General features: G+C 31.8%; 9 protein-coding genes and 2 non-coding genes across 11 annotated transcripts in view; 8 read left to right on the forward strand and 3 right to left on the reverse strand.

The window, feature by feature from the left end:
- Positions 1-42: 42 nt before the first annotated feature.
- DFA_07077 (putative MAPEG family protein) lies at positions 43-716 on the forward strand (the record flags this gene model as incomplete). The annotated part of the gene is made up of 3 exons (XM_004366892.1): positions 43-195; positions 291-512; positions 600-716. 3 exons carry the CDS (start codon positions 43-45, stop codon positions 714-716), a joined length of 492 nt encoding a protein of 163 aa, XP_004366949.1.
- A 159-nt stretch (positions 717-875) lies between these two features.
- DFA_07078 (uncharacterized protein) lies at positions 876-3252 on the reverse strand (the record flags this gene model as incomplete). The annotated part of the gene is made up of 5 exons (XM_004366893.1): positions 876-1352; positions 1436-1840; positions 1907-2853; positions 2926-3012; positions 3069-3252. 5 exons carry the CDS (start codon positions 3250-3252, stop codon positions 876-878), a joined length of 2100 nt encoding a protein of 699 aa, XP_004366950.1.
- Positions 3253-3560: 308 nt separating this feature from the next.
- DFA_07079 (uncharacterized protein) lies at positions 3561-5548 on the forward strand (the record flags this gene model as incomplete). The annotated part of the gene is made up of 5 exons (XM_004366894.1): positions 3561-3841; positions 3944-4298; positions 4384-4673; positions 4752-5029; positions 5112-5548. The coding sequence occupies 5 exons, from the start codon at positions 3561-3563 to the stop codon at positions 5546-5548; spliced, it is 1641 nt and encodes a 546-aa protein (XP_004366951.1).
- Positions 5549-5895: 347 nt separating this feature from the next.
- DFA_07080 (uncharacterized protein) lies at positions 5896-7089 on the forward strand (the record flags this gene model as incomplete). The annotated part of the gene is made up of 3 exons (XM_004366895.1): positions 5896-5956; positions 6041-6746; positions 6837-7089. The coding sequence occupies 3 exons, from the start codon at positions 5896-5898 to the stop codon at positions 7087-7089; spliced, it is 1020 nt and encodes a 339-aa protein (XP_004366952.1).
- Positions 7090-7196: 107 nt separating this feature from the next.
- On the reverse strand, positions 7197-9383 carry DFA_07081 (uncharacterized protein; the record flags this gene model as incomplete). Its single annotated transcript, XM_004366896.1, has 3 exons — positions 7197-7246; positions 7290-7338; positions 7413-9383. The coding sequence occupies 3 exons, from the start codon at positions 9381-9383 to the stop codon at positions 7197-7199; spliced, it is 2070 nt and encodes a 689-aa protein (XP_004366953.1).
- Positions 9384-9533: 150 nt separating this feature from the next.
- On the reverse strand, positions 9534-13940 carry DFA_07082 (SNF2-related domain-containing protein; the record flags this gene model as incomplete). The annotated part of the gene is made up of 4 exons (XM_004366897.1): positions 9534-10566; positions 10643-13348; positions 13558-13578; positions 13705-13940. The coding sequence occupies 4 exons, from the start codon at positions 13938-13940 to the stop codon at positions 9534-9536; spliced, it is 3996 nt and encodes a 1331-aa protein (XP_004366954.1).
- Positions 13941-14313: 373 nt separating this feature from the next.
- On the forward strand, positions 14314-14851 carry DFA_07083 (uncharacterized protein; the record flags this gene model as incomplete). Its single annotated transcript, XM_004366898.1, has 3 exons — positions 14314-14430; positions 14501-14752; positions 14828-14851. 3 exons carry the CDS (start codon positions 14314-14316, stop codon positions 14849-14851), a joined length of 393 nt encoding a protein of 130 aa, XP_004366955.1.
- An 84-nt stretch (positions 14852-14935) lies between these two features.
- Positions 14936-16265, forward strand: pyroxd1 (pyridine nucleotide-disulfide oxidoreductase domain-containing protein 1; the record flags this gene model as incomplete). Its single annotated transcript, XM_004366899.1, has 5 exons — positions 14936-15155; positions 15217-15680; positions 15751-15872; positions 15990-16083; positions 16167-16265. The coding sequence occupies 5 exons, from the start codon at positions 14936-14938 to the stop codon at positions 16263-16265; spliced, it is 999 nt and encodes a 332-aa protein (XP_004366956.1).
- Positions 16266-17721: 1456 nt separating this feature from the next.
- Positions 17722-17795, forward strand: DFA_07085. Its single transcript has one exon. It is a non-coding gene; the product is annotated as a tRNA-Val (tRNA).
- A 573-nt stretch (positions 17796-18368) lies between these two features.
- Positions 18369-23305, forward strand: part of DFA_07086 (uncharacterized protein) — a gene marked incomplete at both ends in the record, with an annotated part of 5688 nt that continues 751 nt past the window's right edge. The window contains 10 exons of the mRNA XM_004366900.1: positions 18369-18863; positions 18894-19086; positions 19171-19214; positions 19292-19387; positions 19505-19588; positions 19666-20082; positions 20157-20435; positions 20512-20855; positions 21133-21301; positions 21584-21617. Coding sequence (XP_004366957.1) covers positions 18369-18863; positions 18894-19086; positions 19171-19214; positions 19292-19387; positions 19505-19588; positions 19666-20082; positions 20157-20435; positions 20512-20855; positions 21133-21301; positions 21584-21617 — 2155 coding nt within the window. The remainder of the gene's footprint in view (positions 18864-18893; positions 19087-19170; positions 19215-19291; positions 19388-19504; positions 19589-19665; positions 20083-20156; positions 20436-20511; positions 20856-21132; positions 21302-21583; positions 21618-23305) is intronic.
- DFA_07087 lies at positions 22956-23029 on the forward strand. The gene has a single exon. It is a non-coding gene; the product is annotated as a tRNA-Val (tRNA).

Raw genomic sequence — 23305 nt, forward strand, 5'->3', positions numbered from 1 at the left:
TTATTATTATTTAATCATCAAATATTTTAGAATTAGGAAACTATGCAAGCATCAGTTGAAAAGATAACAACACATGCACATCATCATATGGCATGTAGTGAGAGATTTTTGTATCCATCCATCGTAGCAGTGGCAGGTGTAGCATTGTGGAGTTGTCAAGCATATAGTGTTAAACGTGCCAGAGATAAATGTGGTGTAAGGATTAAATTAAATTAAAAAGCAAAGATATGAAAAGGATTGATTCTTTTTTCATCCATTAATTTTTTCTTTTCTTTTTTTAATCTATCTAGATTCATGCACCAGCAGTTATTGGTGATGAGGAATTAGAACGTACATTGGTAAATTATCAACATACCACTGAGGCGTTACCAGCTATCATTCCCATGACCTATGTCTTTTCAGCTTTGATTTGTCCAAAGAGAGCTTTGATTCTTGGACTTGGATGGGTTGCTACTAGACTTGCCTTTAGTTGCTCATGTATTTGTGGTGGTCACAAGGAAAACAACTGCTTTGTAAATATAAATATTTTTAAAAAACAATCAATGACAAATATATAAATATATATATTAACAAATTCCATCATTTCTTAAATATTTTAGAAAAATTTGCATATGGTAGTTGGACATGTGAGTCATTTCGGTCTATTATTTGGAAGTGCCTATGGTGTACTTGAAGCTGTTTTAAAGAGATGTGATCATTTAAAGAAATGTTGTTAGAAGAAGAAGAAGAAGAGGGGAGTTATTGAAATCAAAAGAAACAAAAAAAAAAAGAAATATGTGAATTATTAATTAATGAATATCATCTTAACCATTTTAATTACAAAAAAATATAAATGAATGAATAAATAAATCAATATTCTAGGCTACTACACTAGGTTATCCTAATAAACCATTATTAATTCCTCTTTTTGGATTGTTGTTGTTTGGTCTTGGTCTTGGTCTTGATCTTTGTTGTTGTTGTTGTTGTGGAGGTTGACCATTTCTTGAAGAAATATTATTTCTTCTTGTTGTAGGTTGTTGAGAACCCTGATTATTATTATTATTTCTTTGTTGTTGTTGATGTTGATTATTTTTTTGATTAGTTTCAAAAATGAAACTTTCCTTTGCTTGGATGACCTTTAATTTTTTCAATGTCTTTTCAAGATCAGACTTTTTAAAGAAACATCTGTATACACATAATCCAATCAATGCGACGACAACTACAACCAATAGAATGATAATAATCAATCCAGATTGATTCAATACTTTTGATGACGAACCGGGCATAATAACAGTTTCATTAAATGAAACTCCATCAGTATTGACACAATCAGATGGTGTACTACTACTTAGATTTGTTTCACACATTGAACTCTAAAAGAGTGAGAAAGAGAAAGAGATTAAAAATAAATAAAAAGGTAATACTATTATTATTATTATTATTATTCTATACGTACATCACCAGGTGAAGTATAATTTAAAAATTCGGTACATGTGTTTGTTGATGGATCATAGAATCCATCACAACCTGGTACGGTTTGAAGACTACCACTTGTCGTTGAATAAAATAGTAGGTTTGGTGAAGAGTCTGGAGTTGATGGCAGAGTTGGTTTTGGTCTACAAAGACCTAGTACTGGATCGGCTACTTGATCCATTGTACATCTAGGTGTTGGAATACAATATAGTTTGGATTGTCTTGATAATGTGATCGTACCAGATGGACATGTGCCAACAGTCGATAGATACTGTGGATCAGGAATATATGTATTGGTGGTGGTAGAAAAATCAACCTTTACAGGTTCATATTGTTTAATTCCACCAATAATACCAACATTACAATATTGACTTGGATTTAATGGTTCCTAAAAATAAAAACAAACAATAAAATTAACAATCTATTATTCCTAACTTCTTATTCTTTTACATACAAAACTTCTAATTGTAAATGATAATCTCGAAGTTTTACCAGAATTGATTAATAATTGTTTTGGGTCTGTTTGATATTTAATTGGTTCACAGTCACCAAGAGTTGAACAACAATTCAACAATGAGATTGAATAGACACTTAGACCACTACCAATATTTTCAATATCAATGTATAGATTTGTGATGGTTGTATATTCATCCAAGATTGGGTCAACTCCAACATTCTTTACAGTTGGTAGGGGACTTGATTTGACGATTGGATAGGTTTGAGAATTGAACCAAATGGAATGTAATGACACTAGATCTTGTTTTGGACAATTCAATACAACAACGTTTTGAGTAGAGATGCCTAGCTGGGTCGAGAGGATAGAATCCTTTAAGTTTAGAGTACAATTGGTCAAGATTGATTCTAACAATGAGGCAACTGCAAATTGGTCATATGGATTATCAGTACTTGTGGCAACTGTATTTTTGGAGCATACATCTGACATGGGTTGATTGTTATATGTAGTGGTTGACATTCCAATCTTTTGTGGTGAGTCTCCAACATATGACTTTGCAATAAACTTTGGTGACAATGGTAATGGTGGTTGTGATAATACCAAGTAGTAGTTATCAATGAATGCATTTAACCAAGTCAAATCAGATATATCAGTGTACACTGATACATTTAAAGATGACGATTGGTACGATTGCATAGGCGAGAATGGAACGTTCAATGGTACTGGTTTAAGCACAGATAATTGTCCAGTAATATTGATTAATGGAGCTGGCAGCATTTGGTAGATTAGATTTGGAATGGAATTATTGTATGCAATTGCATTGGCAATGAGTGGTAGACCAACGGAATCACAACAAAACTTTCCAATACAATTACCTTGATACAATGATTCATTTCTCTTGATTTCATATCCATTTTTAAGTGATCCATAAAAGTTGGTTTTAATCTCTAAAACAAGAAATATAAATATAAGAAATAAAAGTATCTTTGGATCAAATAAATTAAGATAATATTACTTACCAATTTGAGCGATATTTGAAGATACAGTAAATTCAATTGGTTTAGGTACCCATACATCACTGTTACTATCAATGATTTGAATCATCTCTTTTAGAAAAGATTAGTATCACATGTGATAGATGATGTTTTGAGTATGATCTTACCGTTTGAAATGATTGAAGATTGATAGGTATTCTGATTTGATCGAATTGATAATCCCCAAGAAGGATCAACATTCATATATGATTTGATCTGTTCTTGTTGTTGATCATTTGACGAACGTGTAAATTGAACATTCGATGCAAGTAATAGTACGACAAGTAAAAGTATATCTATTCTAATTTTCATCTCTCTTTCTCTTTCTATCTCTATGTATCTCTATCTATTGATTGATTGATGAATGAATGAATGATTCATTGTCGTTCTCTTTGTTGTTGACCCTATAGAGGATCACATGATACTTTGTAAAACTATGATAGTAGGCGAACTGTAAACTCAGACTCCAACTTTATATGTACTCTAATTTTAAAAAAGTCCTCACTGAAAGATTTGATGGTGAACCTGCACACAGAGATCGCTTGTTTTATGATGCTTAAATTAAAGAAATCAGATTATTTATTTGTACAATAACATATAGCTAGCTAGCTAATTGCAGGATGGATAAAACAAGTTCATCTGCATCATCATCATCATCATCATCGACCACCACTTCAACTACAACAACAAGTAATAATAATAATAATAATCAAACATCATCATCAACATCGAATTTATTACCTCCACCACATCACTCTAATCAACAACAAACATCAGACGCATACTATAAGAATCATCTTGATACTCTAACCAAAGAGATCAAGTTGTTAAAGACTAAATTAGATACATTTGAAAGAGAGAATAAAGATTTAAAGAAATCAATCTATGATTTAACTGGAAGGTACAAAAGAATTAAAGAAAGATAGACAATACATCACAATACAATATATATATATCTTTACAAACATCTCTCTAACTACTTTTTTTGTTCTTGTTTCTTTAGATATGATCAATTAGTTTATCAAACAGGAAAGACACAAAAACCTTTCAATATCGATGCAATCTTGTCATCTCAAACACCAGAGGTTACATCATCGATTGATGCATCGACTACTATACCATCACCACCACCTTCATTGGTCAGTGATGGTTCATCATTGACAGAGGAAAGATTATTATCACAGACACAAAGATCGACCAACAAGAAAATGGATGAAAGACACTTCTTTTACAAGTTTACTCTCAAAGGTCACAGTGCCAGTGTCTACACTGTCAAGTTTTCACCATGTGGAAAGATGTTGGCTTCTGGTTCATTTGATAAAAGTGTAAAGATTTGGGATGTATTTAATCAAAGAGAAGTATGTAAAGAAAGAAAAAGAACAAAAGAACAATCAAGTGTTAATTAATTTACTCATTCATTCATTCTTTATTTTTTTTGTTTAGATTACAACATTTTCAGATCATTCAGTAAATGTTAGTGAATTGGCATGGAATAATGATAGTACAGAGATTATATCTGGATCATATGACAAGTCTGTTAAATTGTGGGATTTACAAACATCAAAGAATCTTGTATCCTATTCTACATCTGGTTTTATTTTGGATGTTATGTATTCTCCGATCGATAATAATATCTTTTTCGCTGGAAATACTCAAAATCATATCATTGGTTTTGATAAACGTACTCCAAATTCTATATTTGTTATTGAAAATGATTCACTTGTAAATGCTTTGTACGTATATAAGAAAAAGATATATAAAACAAAGCATTTGGAAAATAATTTAACAAATTACTTTCACTTTTTTTTTAGACATGTATTTAAAGATGGACAACATATTTTAACAGGAGATTCAAATGGTAAATTAAAAACATGGGATATTAGAAAAGCAACCAAAGTATCATTACCAGAAGGATTCCATAACGATAATGTTGATGGAACGATTGGTAGTTACTCTTCAAACAGTAATAATTGTTTGATTGACACTTATGAATCTGCACCTGAAAATCGTCCAATCTCTTCAATTTGTATGAACCTTGGTAGTGAAGGTGATGATGGTAGATTCTTGGCTGTTAATAGTTATGATAATGGTAAAATAGAAAGAAAGAAAAAGAACAAAGAAAATATGAATGGGATGAATATATTAATTAATTTTTTTTTATATTTTTTTAGTATTAAGAGTTTATGATAGATCAAAAGTATCAATTGTATCACATCCATATTCATTGGCACCAATGAAATTATTACATTCGTTGACAGGTCATAAAAATAAGAATTGGCCAATTAAAAGTTCGATCTTTGTTGGCAAAGATTATAGTGATGGACCTAATATTAAACAAGGAGGTGAAGTTAAATTGGAAGATGATGACGATGATGAAAATAGAAACGAAGATATCAATCAATCAGTGTTGTTGGCAACTGGTAGTGCAGATTACAACGCCTATCTGTTTGACATTGGATTCAGTAAACAAAGTGGAAGATTATTACAAAAATTAGAAGGTCATACAGATCGTGTCTACTCTGTTAAATTCCATCCATCCGAACCAATCTTGGCATCTTGTTCTGCTGATAGTACCATCAGATTATGGTCTCCTAAAAAGAAATTATAAAAATAATAAACAAAAAATAAAAAAAAGAATTCATAAAAAAAACAAAAGTTCTTCTTTTGATTCTTTTGTCAAAAGAAGACACAAGACATGTGATTTCTTTTCTTTTCTTTTCTTTTTTAGTGTATAGGTTAGACGAGGTTGGGGTTAGGGTTTGTCTTCTCTTCTTCACACCTACGAAAGAATAAATGGGGTGAATAAAAGAATAGAGAGAATATTGATATTTTTTAATTTTATTCACACCCAATCAATGAATCAATACTACTAGCTGACTTTCGAAAAGTATAAATTCATTGTTTGTACAATCATTCAAATATATATTTAATCATATATATAAATAGATTTATAAAATGGATAAAAGTAATTTAATTGTTTTTATGACTGGTGCATCTGGTTATATCGGTGGATCAGGTAAGTAAATACAAATATATTCAAACAAGAATGAACTCTTGTATTGATTCATATTTCTAATTTCTATTTTTTTTTTGTATTTAGTATTTACAAGTTTACTAAAAGATGGATATAAAGAGATTAGAGTATTGGTTAGACAAAAAGAACAAGCTGAAATCTTTAAAAAGATTGGAACCAATGTAACACCTGTGATTGGGTCATTGGATGATAGTGATCAGTTGGAAAAGGAATCACATAATGCCAATGTTGTATTGAGTACTGCTGATGCCGATCATCTACCATCTGTAAAGGCCATGTTAAAGGGGTCTAGTTCAAGACACCAAGACAAGAATTCACCATCTGTATTCATTCAAACGAGTGGTACTGGTCTATTGACATGGCAAGATTGCTTCTACACTCAACCCTATGACGACAACAACTATGATGACATTCACAAACGTATTTCAATCACTGCACCACACAGAAATGTTGATCAATGGATCTTTGATCATTGTCCATCAACCAATGGTCTCATGACTGCCATCATTGCACCATCAACCATCTATGGTATTGGAAGTGGACCGATCAAAAAGAATAGTGTTCAAGTTATGATTCTTGCATTGGCAGCTGTGGCTAGAAGAAAAGCTGGTTATGTTAATCCAGAAGGTTACAAGGCTCAATGGGATAATGTCCGTATCGAAGATGTCGTACAACTCTTTTCATTACTCATTGATGGTTTATTAAACAAATCAATCGATCATGGTACAAATGGTTTCTATAGTTGTTGTGCAAATACTCATACTTGGGGAGAGTAAGTAGAAAAAAAAAAATAATTATTATTTAATCCAAACAATTCAATTTATATTAACCTTTTTGATTTAATTTATTCTATTTTTTTTAGTGTTGCAAAAGAATTAGGAAAAGAATTAAAGAAAAGAGGATTGGTTGATACTGAAGAGATATCTGAATTTGAAAAACAGTATGTCGATCGATACTTGTGGGGAGAAAACAAAAGACAATGGATGGATAGTAGAGGTCTTTCAAATAGATCTAAAAAGATTGGTTGGAAACCATCTGGAAAGAGTCTATTTGAAACTATCCCTTCTGAATTGGATTATTTAATCTCTATTGATTATTTTAATAAGAATAAATAAATCAATCAAACAAAATGATTTTAAATTTAAGTTCAATTATTTTTATATATATATAAATGTATCTTTTTCATATTGAAATAAGGTTGTTGAATTAATTTCTTTGTATTTCACACTTTTAAATGTAATTGTTGTTGTTGTAGTTGTAATTGTATTAATACTAGTAAAAGTATCTATCATTTTATTTGTATGATGAAAAACACCGCTTTGATCAAAATGCGCACCTTGATTTGATTTGATAGAGCCAGCTGGCTATTTATTTATTTATTTATTTATGCTCAATACATTTATTTATAAATAGGAGATAATATTAAACCATCATTTACATTAAAACATAAAACCGGTTCATAATAATATCCTCTATTATTATTATTATTATTATTATCTATACTATTATTTTCTTCTTGTCTTTGTCGTTGTCCACTTTGATCTAGTGATGAGATTTGATCAAAAGGATTTAATAAACTATTTTGATTGATTGTTGAAGGATATGAAATGTCGTTGGTATTACCCAAGACACACATATTTGAATACTCGTCAAACCAATTATTGACAATGACAGTCGATTGAACAATACTGTTAAATGGACCAAGTGTACGTAATAGGTGACCATTGTTGAGATCCCATAGTCTGATACATTTATCTTCACCGCCAGACGCCATAAATTGATTGTCGCTACTGACAGACACTCTTAACAAACTATGACTATTGACGTGATGTTGATACTCTATGACTTGTTTTCCAACTCTCCGATCCCACTTTACCATTTTACCATTCATCGTAGACACTATTAAATAATTATCGTCTTGTGGTAGAAACTTTAACGAACATATTGGACTATTGACAATTGATTTGATATCTTTTTCTTTTGGATTCTTTTTTTGATTAAATTGTAATGTTGTCGTTGTTGTCGGTGTTGTTGTTGTTGTTGTTGTTGTTGATATTGCTTCTGGTAATCTAATATCAAATAATCTTAATTTACCATCACGTGAACCACTTGCCAATAATTGACCACTAGAGTTGAAATCCAAAGAGAATATATCACTTTTTGAAACAAATAATGATTTTAAAGGTTGACCGCCGCCGCCACGTAATGCATCAACCAGGTAAATAGTGCCACTTCCACCAACTGCCAAAACTTGTCCGCTAGGATGCCATTCTACAGTCCAAGCACTTTGTCGATGCTCCAATTCAAAGGAAAAGATTTGGTCATGATCAAAAGGTGATAAAACCTTGATACTACCATTACATCCTTCTCCACCCAAATAAGATATTGCCACACCTTGACCTTGAAACGATCGTATCGATGATATTAAACTATTACTCGACTTTTCAGTAGTATAATTTAAAAACAATGATAACTTGTTTCTCGATGATGGTATAGGTTTGGTTTGATCCAACAATGAAAATGTAAAACTACTACTATTAACTATATTATAATTACTTGAATTTAAATTATGTGATGAAGATGAAGAAGATGAAATAGAAGATGTTGTTGATTGTTGATCATCATCATCTGATGATATTTGTTGTTGTTGTTGTTGTTTTTGATTTTCAACACCAATCCAAAATGTACCCAATGATCCAGTTCTATGATTTGTACATATTAAACCAGATGCAACTGATATCTTGTCTGATGGTTGTTGTCCATTATTATTATTATTATTGATTGATATTGTTTGCATCAATGGTTCAATCATTGAAAATTCACTTGTATTTAAGAATTTAAATTGCAACGGTTGTTGTTGTTGTTGTTGTTGTTGTTGACCATCTTCTTCTTCTTCTTCTTTATCTTTATCTTTTTCATCATCATTATCCATTATATACAATTCCTTTAATTTACATGATAAACATTTCTTTGTACCAAACAACTCTCTTTTCAAGAGTAAAGAGTTGAATGCGACACACCCATTTAATCTCTCCTTATCATTCTTGTATTCTTTCTTTTCTTCTAATTGACCAGTACTAATCTTTAATTGTTTCATTGCCGCCTCTGCTTGTTTTCTATTTTCTCTTGTAATCTTAAAATGTCGATCTTTTTCTTGATCATAATAATATCCTGGTATCTCTTCTATCATTTTGCCATTACTTGTAGTTATAGTTGTAGTTGTAGATGAATCAGATTGAATTGATGATACTTTTCTTTTCTTTTCATTAATCTTGCTGTGATTATTGTTATTAGAGTTGTTATGATTAGTAGTACTATTGCTATTATTACTATTGTTATTAGAGTTATTACTCCCTCCAGCTCTTCTAGGTATTGGAGGAGTATCAAAAGAATTTGAGCGACGATTCATTGGTCACGTCGATTGGTTCTAATAATTTGATTGATTTAATAAATATATAAATGAATGATGATCAGTTTGTATTGTTGGGCAAAAAAAAAGGAAAAATTGATCAACATTCATTGTTGATGTTCAATCAATAAAGAAGAAATAAATATTTATTTATTTATGTTCATATGTACCATTATTAATATTATTACTATGACCAAACAAAGAATTTGAATGATATGATTGTTGTTTTGATGATGATAAAATAGTACTTGGTTGGATCATCACCAATTTCTTTTTTGTTGGAGATTCTTGGTTATTAAAATAGGTTGGTGGTATGTTTGTTGAAAATCTACCACTATTATTACCATTACTATTACTATTATGGTTAATATTTGATGGTAAAATTGATGATAAAATATTACTCTTATTATTATTATTATTATTATTATTTCTATTAGTATTATAAATATTATTATTATTATTATTATTAGACTCTTCTTCAATTTCTTCTTCTTCATCCAAATTAATGTATGAAACTATTTTACTGCTACTTTTATGACTACTTTTAGTTGGTGGTTTTGTTGATGGCGCTGGTTGTTGAATCAATTGTTTATAAATATTGGTGTTATTATTATTTTGATTATTATATTGATTTATATGGTTATTTAGATTTTGGTATGGATTGACATGGTTATTATTAAAATGATTATTATTATTAATTGAATAAACAAATGAATTATTATTACTATTATTTTCACCATTATTATTATTTTGATTATAGTTCTTATTATCAATTGAACTAGCGTTATTATTATGATCTTTAAATAATAAAGTTCCTTTTTTTTTAGATGGTTGTTTTGATTCTAATCTTTCATCTTCACCATCATCATCCAAATCTTGATATTTCTCTGTTTGTGATTCCTTCATTAATTGATAAAATGATGACATTGAGGGATCATCTCCAATTAAAGTAAAAAAGGTTTCATCATCATCAACATCTATTACAGTTTGAATTGGTTGTTTTTGTTGAATTTGTAATTGTTGTTGATTTTGTCGTTGTAGTTGTAGTTGTTGTTGTTGTCCCGTATTATTATTATTATTATTATTATTAAAATTAAAATAATTATTTATATTTACATTATTAAATGGTTTGATAGTTTCTATTTTTGTATTATTTACAATTTCATTCATTTCCAAAGCTCCTCTAAAAAATCAAACAAATTAATATAAATATATTTCTTTTTCTTTTTCTTTTTTTTCCTTTTTCTTTTTTTTTTTACCTTAAATCTAAATGATTAGTTAATAACTTTTCTTCTTGACCATCAAGAGTTTCACCTATGACTTCCAATTTGTTACAAATCATTGGCCAAATTCTATCGTCTAGGGTACCTTTGCCAATGAGATAGTGAATGTTTACTTCATTTTTCTGACCGATACGATGAACACGATCTTCTGCCTGTCGCAAAACACCGGGTGTCCAATAGAGCTCTGCAAAGACGACAAGTGAGGAAGCGGTCAATGTGAGTCCTGTTCCAGCGGCAGTTATACTGAGAAGGGCCACTTGACATTTGGGTTGATTTTGAAAACGTGTGACATTGGCCTCTCTGACTGCAGGTGGAGTCGATCCATCAATACGAATGTAAGATATTTGATGTGACCTAATCTCTTGTTCCAATCCATTCAACACATCGGAATGATGAGCAAATAGGAGGAATTTCTTGTTTTCCAAGATCAATTGAGTCGTGTAGCTTTTAGCAGCTGCCAACTTTGCCTGTCCAGTCAGCAGATAGAGATCCATAACATGTGCTCTTTCATTCTCTCCAGCCGCTCCCTTTCTCACCATTGACTCTTTGTTTGAACGTGAGAATACAAGTGCAGCCTTTTGTTCGTACAATAGTTGGTGGTCACGTGGAACATCGACCACTACCTGTGACCGATGTTTTGGTGGGAGTTCTCGTAGCACTGAATGCTTGTGTCTACGAATCATGACGGATCTGAGAAGATAGTGGAGTTCGGCAAGATGTGAGTTTCCACTAAAGTCCCAGCCATACCGACCCTTTACACCCGCACAATACCGTTTGCCAAAGTCTTCCTGCTTGTCAAAGATGGGTGCGTCCAATGCAGCCAATTGAGGATACAACTCGATGGGACGTGAAAGTGCGGGTGTGCCAGTCAATAGAATACGGATGGTTGCGCTTTGCACCAGACTGAGTACAGCCGACGTTCTCTTGGCATCGACATTTTTGAGGTAATGTGATTCGTCACAAATGATGGCTCTAAAATGTTGATTTGCCAATTTCTTTTTATAGACTCGTGTCACCAAATCATAAGACACGATATTAACCAATTGATCGGCACTATTATCACCCGACATCATGATTGAAATGTCTTGTTGTGTGATATCTGATCGAAACCATCTCTGCACCTCTTTGGACCAATTGTGACGAAGTGAACTTGGACAAATAATCAGTAGTGGCCAATACGACCTAAAGTAGCTGGCAATACCCAACGCCTGTATCGTCTTGCCAAGACCCATTTCATCGCCAATCATACATCGTCCATTATGTTGGACGCCAAACAATACGCCTCTTGCTTGAAATGGCAACAATGAATCGAGCAATGCTTTTGGTATCCTCTTTTCCAAATCCTTTTTTGATATTTCCGATGTTTCGTGTTGTTGTTGTTGGTGTCGATCGATAAATGAAAATACATTGTTTGGAATGTAACTAATCTGAACTTGGTCCATTATAATCCTCTCTTGAACAATCTTGGCTCGCATTTGATGGTATTGGCCAAGTGGCATGACATAGATTTGATCACGATCTGCACGAGCTCCAAACTCGAGCATCAATGATATAATCTTTCTTGTCCCTTTGGCATGTGGTACAATATAAGTAGTTCCAACCAAATCATGATCAATCAATTGAAAATCTACCAATATATCTCCTCCCATCCTACAAATCGTTTTCTTTGTTGTTGATATTGAATGTGAAATAATTGGTTCTATATCTATTATATGTGATGTTGTAGCGGTAGTAGTAGAAGTAGTAGTAGAGGTATTGATATGGTTTGATGTTGTTGTTGTTGAAATTTGATTTGGAATGTCTATATGATTATCCAAATCAATAACCTTGTCTTGATAAATTGGTGGAGTAGGTGTAAATATCTTTTTTTGTTGTTGTGATTGAGATGATGGTTGTTGTGATAAATAATCGCTATCATCATCATCATTATCCAAATCAATTGCAAGATGTTCTTGTTTTTTAACTTTAACATTTTCTTCATCATCATCGGAACTAATTTCAAATATTCTATCATCATGAAATGATAAAGATACATTTGATGTATCATCATGATCCTCTTGTTTTACCACTACCTCCTCCTTTTTAACAACATTATTATTATCATAGAAATTATAATTTAATGTATGTCCATTTGTTGTTGTTGTAGTTGTCGTTGTAGTTGTTATTTCTTGTTTCAGTTCTTCTTGTTTTACTTGTTCTTGTTGTTCTTGTTTTACAACATTTAATTCTTCCTCTTCAAAATAGATTTGACTTGGTTGACCAAAGGTTGTTTGATAGGTTGGTTGAGATGGCTGAGAGGTTGTTGATGGTTGAGATGGTTGACTTTGTTGTTGTTGTTGTAGATTATTGAACATTAAAGAGTAATGACATTCTTTTATAGGACAGATAAAGATGGTTGAATCTTTAAAAAGTCCATCTCGTGAAGGTTCAATTACTTGACATGGAATACCATGATCTGAACATAAAATTGAATCATCTATCAATTGATATTGTTGTTGAAGTTGTTGGTATTGCTGATATTGTTGTGGTTGTTGATGTTGTTGACTAGTATGTTCTTCTTCTTGTGCACCTCCTCCTGACATTATTTGAATGAGCAGCAGCAAGACAGATAAGATATGAATGATATAAGAAGATTTGTAGATGTTGTTCTCTTTCACATGTTGTAGAACATCAATAATAATCCTATAATTAAATTAATCTATCTGTTTATAATGAAACAAACTATTTCCCCTTTTTGAAATTATAGAACACACGTAGATAGTATTGAAATTAAAAAAAAAAAAAAAAAAAAGAAGACAAGACGAAAGTAGAAACTATAGTACTATTGATTTCTTCGAAATTAAATGATTAATAATAATAAATAAAGATTAAAGAAGAATTTGATCAATTACAAGCAAGTTGGTAATGATGATCTATTATAATATTATTATTATCTTTTCTCCGAGAAATAAAATAATAATAGGTGTAACGATTGTTTTTGTTCTGGAGCTTAAAGATTTATTAACAAGACACTACTACTCTTCTAAATTTAGAATGACTTGAGGAAACCCTTTTGTTGAGCGAGTCTGTTAAGAGCTTCGTCGGATTGGGCGTTGTTACGGAGGAAACCACAGAAGGCGAAAGTGGTTTGTTCACCAGTGTAACATCCTTCAGAGTTGACGTGACCAATGTTGATTTGGACGGAAGCGTGATCCTTGGCAGTGATCAAACGGTTGGTGGCAGAGCACTTACGTGGGATGTATAATTCAACAAGCTTTCTATCAGCGTTCTCCATTGCTATAAAGTGATAGTGATGAGATGAGAGGTAGTTGTGGTAGGGTAGGGGGATAGTTGTTAGTTGTGTTCTGTGTAATCTGCTGTGTCTTTCTCTTTTCTCTTTTCTCTCTTCTATCTCTTCTCTCTTTCTACATACTTATATTCTTTGTAGGGGGTCGACAAAAGATCTTCTTCTAAAGTTTGAATCCATCATGTAAACTCTGCTGTTGGTCAGTGCCAAAGCGCAGAGAGCTCAGAGTTTTTTTTTTTTTTTTTCGAGCAAAATTTCATTTGAAATTAGAGAAAAGTTTGCCCGCTTCAATGGTCATCGTCTTTATCATCTTTGCAAAAGAAGATATGATATCATTTCTTATTATAGTTATTTGTTAAAGATGAAACATCTTGTTATTATAGGTGGAGGGATTGCAGGTATTACATGTTTAGAATCCTATCACTATTTGAAACCAAATGATAAAATTACTTTATTATCTTCATCACCTCTTTTAAAAGTAAGATGAAGATAAGATAATAAACATGATGAGTACTATAGTATAACATTACATTCATTAACAATTATAGTCAATTAAACAAGTAAATAGATTAACAAAAGTATTGGAAGAGATTCAAGTTGAACAAGTTACAATTGATGAAAAGATTGAAAAGTTTACAACAAATGATGATAATAATAATATCACTATATCGATTAGTAATGTCTACAAAGTTGATACTGTAAATCAATTGATTTATTCTAGATCTATTGATAATAATGAAGAGGTAGAATCAAAGATTCATTATGATTATCTTTGTATTTGTACAGGTGCAAAACCAAATGTATGTATCAAACAATATATTATAATCAATGTCTTTGTTACTTATATTCTTCTCTTTACTTTTTTTTTTTTTTAGATTATACCAATGAAATCAAATTAAATGTTAAAAGAATTTATTATTGGAATAAGAGATACAGATTCAATAAATGATTTACATGATAGATTAAAAGGAGCAAAAAGGATAATGATTGTTGGTAATGGTGGTATAGCAATGGAATTGATACATGAAATTAAAAGTTGTCAAGTTGTTTGGGCAATCAAAGATACTCATATTGGTAATGCATTCTTTGATCAAGAACCTTCATCTTTTCTTTATAATCATTATTATAAAAATGGAGAGGATAATAATAATAATGAAGATGAAGATGATAAGAAAATTGATAATGAAATTGATAATAATCTAAGTATGTAATTGATTAATGAAATAATATAATCCATTTACTTATTATTATTTTAATTTTATAGAAATTTATGATTCTAATAATTTAGATATTTATGATAAAAGTAAAGTATCTAGAAATAGTTCAATTGGACCTCAATGGTATAATAAATACAAGTTTATTGGTAATGTAGATGCAAGTAAAATCAATCAAAAGAATGAAAATATAACAATTGAGTATGGTACCACTATTAAATCGATCGACAGTGATGACGGTTGTGAATGGAATATAATGGTTGAACTGGAAAATGGAAAATCATATGGTTGTGATTTTGTGGTTTCTGCAACTGGTGTTTTGACAAATGCAATGGAAATTGATTTTACTCCACAAATGCCAGATGCCACCATTCAAAATGGTTATACTGTCAATGGTGAAACAATGCAAACTACCATTCCAAATATTTTTTCAGCTGGTGATGTTTGTAATATTCAATGGAATCATCAAACCAACAACAACAACAACAATCAATATCATCAAAATTGGTTTCAAGTATGAAAATTAAATTTTAAATTATATATTCAAAACTAATGAATTAATTTTTTTAATTTCTACTTTTTAGATGAAATTATGGAGTCAAGCACGTATAATGGGAAGATATGTTGCACAATGTATAGCAAAAAAATCTGTAGAAAAAGAGATCGATGATATTGACATTATTAGTACAAGTTTTGAATTTGAATTGTTTGCGCATGTCACTCGATTTTTTAATCTAAAGGTTGTGATGCTTGGATTTTACAGCTTGGATCTATTGATTCAGAATGAACCAAATATAGACATGGATGAAATTAAATCATATAGTCGAACAGATTATTCGTCATCTCAATATGTTAGAATTTATCTTTACAAGGGAAGGTTAAGAGGTGCCATTTTAATAGGTGAAACAGATTTAGAGGTATGGAAAAAAAAAATCATTTTTTTTATAAAATTTATTAACAATAGATCATCATGTATGTATTGTATACAATATATATATAGGAAACATTTGAAAATTTAATTTTAAATCAAATTGATTTATCAAGATATGGTCAAGAATTATTAAATCCAAATATTGATATTGAGGATTATTTTGATTAAATTTTAAATGTAAAGGGCAATGCATAGTATTTGAATAAAAATTGAATTTTATTTTTGTCTTAAGCAACTTCTACTCATAGACCATTCGACTCACCATGGTGACATTGACAATAGAGACAACAGATACGACATGGACTTGAGGGACTGGATCATACAAAACTGACAAAGAGAGTGAGTCACTACTTTGATGATCTACACAATTAGCCAACAATCCTCTCATCACACCATTTCCGACTAGACTCTTGACAAATGTAAGCCCCGCTCTAGTCATTCTATTATTTTTGCTAAACATTTCAAGAGGACTTTAGTATATAGGCAAAGAATTATAGATGAGCAGTTCTACGAGTTTTGTAGGTCTCTAGGTAGTATTTACAAATTGATGAAAAAAGAGGGGCACTTTTTTTTTTAAAGTAATTCTTTTCCATAAAAAAGGAGGGCCTTTTTTTTTAAGTAATTCTTTTCCTGGTCTCTCCTATCGGGAAGAGTAGTACTCAGAAGTTACAAAGTTTTATTAATTATACATTTTAATTGACCAGCAAGAAATAAAGATTATCTCAAGAAGAATTAAAGTTAATTTGTTCTGTGGGATTGTCCATGTCTATGATGCATGTTTTATGGGCGTTGATCATTTATCAAAAAGGATGGCCGTTTTTTTTTTTAAAGTAATTCTTTTCCTGTTCTCTCCTATCGGGAAGAGTAGTACTCAGAAGTTACAAAGTTTTATTAATTATACATTTTAATTGACCAGCAAGAAGTAAAGATTATCTCGAGAAGAATTAAAGTTAATTTGTTCTGGGGGTTGTCCATGTCTATGATACATGTTATATGGACGTTGATCATGTATCTTATTGTATAGTGTCAAGCATGTTGGATTGTTTTGGGTTGTTGCTTGTTCTAAAAATAAATTGGTTAAAGATATCGCTTTTTTTTTTTTTTTTTTTTTTTTTTTTTTTCTCAGCACTATAGGCTGTAATATTGTGTTATATAATTATTCTATGTTATTATTATTTAGTAAATTATTATATTATTAATATTATTATTGATAGATGAAGAGAGAATAGAAGAAGATGAAGGTGTTGACGCAAATATGGCACCCATCTTCTTCTAATTTTAGTACCATACTTGCGGTGAAACCTTAAGCCTTGGGTGCGTCCAAAACCGACTGCCGCTCTCAACTCTCGCGCCGATTTACTCCCCATTGGGGACACTCGTCTTTACGTGTTGCATATTGTATTTGAGATGTCAGATGGCTTTCTATCGCGACGGCCCAGTAGGTCCTCCACTACCTTCCCGTTACTTGTTGCAGTCTGGCTACCCAATCTCCTACTGAGAAGGGGAAACTAACCCGGTCATCCTTCCGTGGGGGTGTCCTGTCTCTAGATCCCTAGAGTCGGATTCAAAAAGGATGGCCGCGGGTGTATTTTTGTGCTGCGCTATTTATTTCGCACATCTAAAAGTCAGGATGGTGTAGTTGGTTATCACAAAACCTTAACACGGTTTGGGTCATGGGTTCGATTCCCATTCTTGATAAAGTTTTTTGTTTGCTTTTTGGTTTTTTTTTTTGCTACAGGGGGATCAGAGTTTTTTCATCATATTCTTATAGTACTCATTGTTTCCTACATTTCTATCTCGGTTTCATCGATTTTGAAGAAAACTATAAAAAAAAAACAGTGACAATAAAATTTCCGGAAAGAAAAAAAACATTTTCCATATGAAAATAATCCAAAACATCTTTAAATTTTCATTTATTTTATCTATCAAATTTTATTTCACTTTTATTGATTCATCAAAACTGCACCTTGAAATAAAACATTTCCTCTTATGTTGAAAAAAATGGGTTGATTTCATTTCCTACCCTTGCAAATAAAGATTGGGATATTATCAAGATAAAAAAAGAATTAATTGGGTTGGATAATCCTATTGATCACTATTAATAGTTCTATAATCCATTAAAAAATATTTGATAGAGTTGTCCAAGTTTTTTGGAATGGGAATCCAAGTGATGTGAAAATTCAACAGAGAAAAAGATTTTCTTTTTTTGTCTCGCATTGATGATCATAGTGTTGTTCATCAAACTTTTATATTATTCATCAATCAAATAAAATGACAGATATTTTTACTTGTATTAATACAATTACAACAACAACAATCACATTTAAAAGTGTGATACAGTCAGAGTATATCAAAAGATTGATATTCAATCAAGTCGAGTTGATATCAAAACAATTGGCCAGTCATGTAAAAGAAAAGGGACTAACCTCATTTGATCAAGGTATAATCAATACATCGTTAAAGGGAAAAGATATTGCAAAGTTGCCTAGATTTGAAATGATTTCAAGATTTGCAATGCCATGGAACTTTATCAAACATTATCTTTCATCACCATCAGAACAACAGAATGTTGTTGATGGCACTGATGATGATGACTCGACAATCAAAGCAAGATTATTTGCAATCTCTCGCTATTGTGCACATCAAAACGCAACATTGGATACACTCGAACATCTTGTTGAATGGACTCCTGCATTTAATCCTCAACTAGACGACAAGAACACAAACAGCTGTTACAGACACGTTCGAAAACCATATCAACCAGGAGTAAGGAATTGTGGGAGACCTTCTTTTAAGTATGAATTTGCATCTAATATTGCATCGGTTGGAAATATTGATATTCTCAGATACCTTGTCACCAGATATCCCAATATCAATCTTGCTGGTGCAAAAGATAATGCTGCCAAATTTGGATATCTCTCGATTATGAAACTATTGGAACCATTTAAAACACCATCAAGCAATCACGGTGAAAGAGAATACACTTCAAGTACCGTTAGCGATGCAGCGGGGAATGGGAGTTTTGATGTTATCAAATACCTGTTTTGAAATGGATACACATCACTTTTTTCAGACTATACTCTTTGTCGTGCAACTGGACATTTCGATATTTTCAAGGTAAATACCAAAACAAAACAAAATAAAACAACCAACAAACAACTAATTATTATTATTATTATTCACAATTATAATAGTATCTTGTAGAGAATCTAACCGATAAAAGCTATCTTAAAGATACCTATGGATATTTAGAGAGTGCAATCAGTAGTGGTAATTTAGATTTTATAAAGGTATGTTAATTATTATCGTATTATTATTTAAAAATATATATTTATGCAACGTTGATAATTGTCATCCCAAACTAATCAACGATCAATACCAATTAATTAATTATCACACATACACAGTATGTTTATGAAAATGTGACCAAAAATCCACGCTATTCAGGAATTGATAAAGCTGCAGACAAAGGATCCATTGAAATTATTAAAGTATGAATTATTATTATTATTATTGTTAGATCATATTTACACTAACACACATGTATATATATTTATATATTCTATAGTTTCTTCATGATAATAAAGTTGGTGAATCTGATCAATGGGAAGGGGCTATGTCTCATGCTGTAATGAATGGGCATTTATCAATGGTTGAGTGGCTTCATCATAATAGAACTGAAACAGGCACAACTGATGAAATGGACTATGCTTGCCGAAATGGTCACATTTCCATAGTTGAATGGTTACATTTTAATAGAACCGAAGGATGTACAACCAAAGCTATGGATTATTCCAAAACTTTGGAAATAGTTCAGTTTCTTCACATCAACAGAACGGAAGGTGCAACAACAGATGCCATTGACAATGCATCGTCGAGAGGCAATTTAGATATTATAAAATATCTCCACTCTAACAGAACTGAAGGATGTACCCCCAAAGCATGGGAAAATGCTATAAAGAACAATCATATCGATGTTGTAAAGGTAAATTATAATATATATTATATACCACTGTCTTGTCTATAGATAATATTAATTATATTTCTATCACGTTTTAGTTTTTGTATGAACACAAGATTGGACAATGGACAGAAGAGGTAATGAATCAAGCAATTACATATAATTGTTCGATAGAGATGATATTATTCATTGACGATAAATTAAAAGTTGGATGTACATCACCTAGATCTGTTGAAACTGCTGCAAAAAATGGAAGATTAGATATCATTCAATATCTTCAACAACATCACAATACAACATCATCATCATCATCATCTATTTGGACATCTAAAATAATGGATAATGCTGTTGAATATGGACACATTGATATTGTAAAGGTATTATATTTTCAAAAAATATTTTATAATTATAATTTTATATATATTTGATATTTATTTATTTATTCTTTTTTAGTTTTTACATGACAATAGAAGTGAAGGATGTGGAGGATGTGCTCTATCCTCTGCAGCAGGAAAAGGTAATTTAGAAATGGTCGAGTTTCTTTACAAGAATATTGTCAACCAATCAAATTGTAAAGTGGACACATATATTTCAAACGTACCTGTTATGAAATACCTTTTGGAAAACAATTTGATTGATATCAATAGTGCCCAATATAATTGTTGGGATGATGATTACGAAATTCAGGCACTCATTAAGAAATATGAAGCCGCTGCTAATGAGCAACCTATCAAAAAGATCAAAAAAGATCCAGCCTATTTTGATGACCAAATGCTTCTTCGTCTCTTTCCCAGAAAGTAATAATAATAATAATAATAGTTGATAAATACAAATAAAGCTGTGGCTCACAAAATATAAAAAAAGGTTAGATTTAATAAATGATACTAGAAAGATAAAAACTTTCTAATTTTATATTACTATAAATAAAAATATATATTACTTTTTTTAAAATTAGTACACTGTAAGGATCGGTATCCTTACCACGCACTTTGTCAGCCTTAGGAGGTACACTTGCTTGAGAGGTACTCTTCCTCTTTTAGGGATGTTTTTAATAAAAATATTAATTATTTTAAGTTCGTTGCGTCCTTGTCACAAGTCGTTTCTTCGATACCATATTCTTTCCATTGTGGATGCCATCGCGTTGGTTACCATTGGGTCTGTTTTGCTGCTGTCGAGGAGGTTGGATCCCCAATCGATCTTGGGGAGTCCATGTTGTTGGGCCACCTCTTTCATCATGTCAATTGTGTTTAGGCGGGAAGTGGGGTATTTTTTTTTTTTTTTTTTTAACATCTATGACTACCACCATTCACATCCGTGAGAGTCTTTTTTGTTTTATTAATAAGAGTTTAAAATACAAGTTTTAGAGGTTTAGAGGAGGTTATATAATGGTTATCTACTAGCAAGAATGAAGGGATAGGGTAGGGAGCCGCGAGTTTTCCCCAGGTGACAGAGAAACGTTTACATTGCGCGACTAGTTCGAGACTGGTTAGCGGCCAACGATTAGGTTGGCATTTAGACAGTTTAGACTTGCAGTGATCAACTAGCTTTAGGTACTCTAGGTATATTACAGATTTGAAACGACTGGTGACGATTGCGACTTCATTTGTATCGATCGCATATTGGTTGTTGGCATTGTTGGTGTAGAAAGACACATGCGCATGGTGGCACCATGCGCGATGGAAGAGAATAGCGACAGCATTAATGTAGCGGTGTGGATGTACCCTCTGTTTGGTAAAGTCCAGGGCATGAACATTCCACTGTACTCGGTTATCGGTCCAATCGAGCAGCAGTTTGCTAAACAGAGGAGCACGAGATTGGATGTGGATACAATCAAACAAATAATGTACGGCTATAGAGGAGTGAATCGAATCGTCAAACACGGTGTGGCACGGGTGTCTGCTGGATTTTTTTTAAGCATCTCATTTCGTGGCATCCACCTGTAGGGTGGAGCACTACTCTTTCGATTGCGAAGTTTTATTGATTGAAGTCTTTGTTTGACCAGCAATGGGAACTGAGTTTCCAAAGAAGAAACAAGTCCAATCTGTTTTTTTGGGTGCCAAATGTCTGTTCTATTTCCATCCAAGCAAAAATGGCAAGTCTTGGTGGGAGCTATTAGTTCTATTTGTTCATCAATACGACGGGAAGCTTCTTTACCTGTTGAATCGAGGGGGGCTGAACGGTTCTGTGAGTTACGATCCATAGTTCTTTTGTCAGATTAGTGACCAGATCGTGACTGTTGGAGGGAGTGCCAGTGTCACCATCCATATGTATGTGTGTGTGTCGAGTAATGGTTGGTGGTTGTGTCTACACCATGATTATCTATCTTATATCGTTCTGTTGTTCGTATTGTTATGTTGTTGATTGATGTTTTGATGAGATGTTGATGATGTTCATTTCCAATTGTAATAGTAATGTGAATACTGTTTTCAAACTGTATTGACTTGTTGTAATGATAATTAAATTCCACCTATTAATTATAATTCCTATTGTTTGGATACTGTTTGACTATTGTATTGTGTTGATTAGAGAAGGAGATGGAGGAAGGAGCGAGATATTTTTTTTGTTATTTTTTTTATTTTTTGTTTTTTTTTCTTGTTGGTGATCTTTGAGAAAGGCAGTGCTTGTGCTCGCTCGCGCCCCTTATTTTTAATAATGATAATGATATAAATAATTGAACAAAGGGGGCACACTAGGGCAATTAGTTGTGGCTTTTAGTGAGTGTGAAAAGAAATAGTACTGTTGATGAAAGATAGTTGATGATTGAGTGAAGTTCTATAGTAGTCTATACTTAATTCTCTGTTTCTATCTCTTTCTCTCTATTACAGAAAAATTCCAAACTAGGGTGTCTGCTGGAGTGCGTATTTTTGTGCTGCGCGATCAATTTAGCACATCTTAAAGTCAGGATGGTGTAGTTGGTTATCACAAAACCTTAACACGGTTTGGGTCATGGGTTCGATTCCCATTCTTGATAAAGCTTTTTGGTTTTTTTTGCCGAAAGTCGTCTTTTTTACCTTAATTTACTAAACTATGCTCTATCTTGTCGAGGGCCCTACGATATAGATAGTAATAGGATAGTTATAATCAAGATCTTATATAAACTATGGTTAGTCTTATAGATTGTATAGTGTTATATAAAATGTAATAATCTTTATTATTTAGTTACCTTATATAAACTATGGTTAGTCTTATAGATTGTATAGTGTTATATAAAATGTAATAATAATGAATGATGAGAGCTGTTGCTCGT

The sequence above is a fragment of the Cavenderia fasciculata genome (genome assembly GCF_000203815.1).
Source record: "Cavenderia fasciculata unplaced genomic scaffold Scf_ET2XIPL01CNAVH-3, whole genome shotgun sequence".
Lineage (NCBI taxonomy): Eukaryota > Evosea > Eumycetozoa > Acytosteliales > Cavenderiaceae > Cavenderia > Cavenderia fasciculata.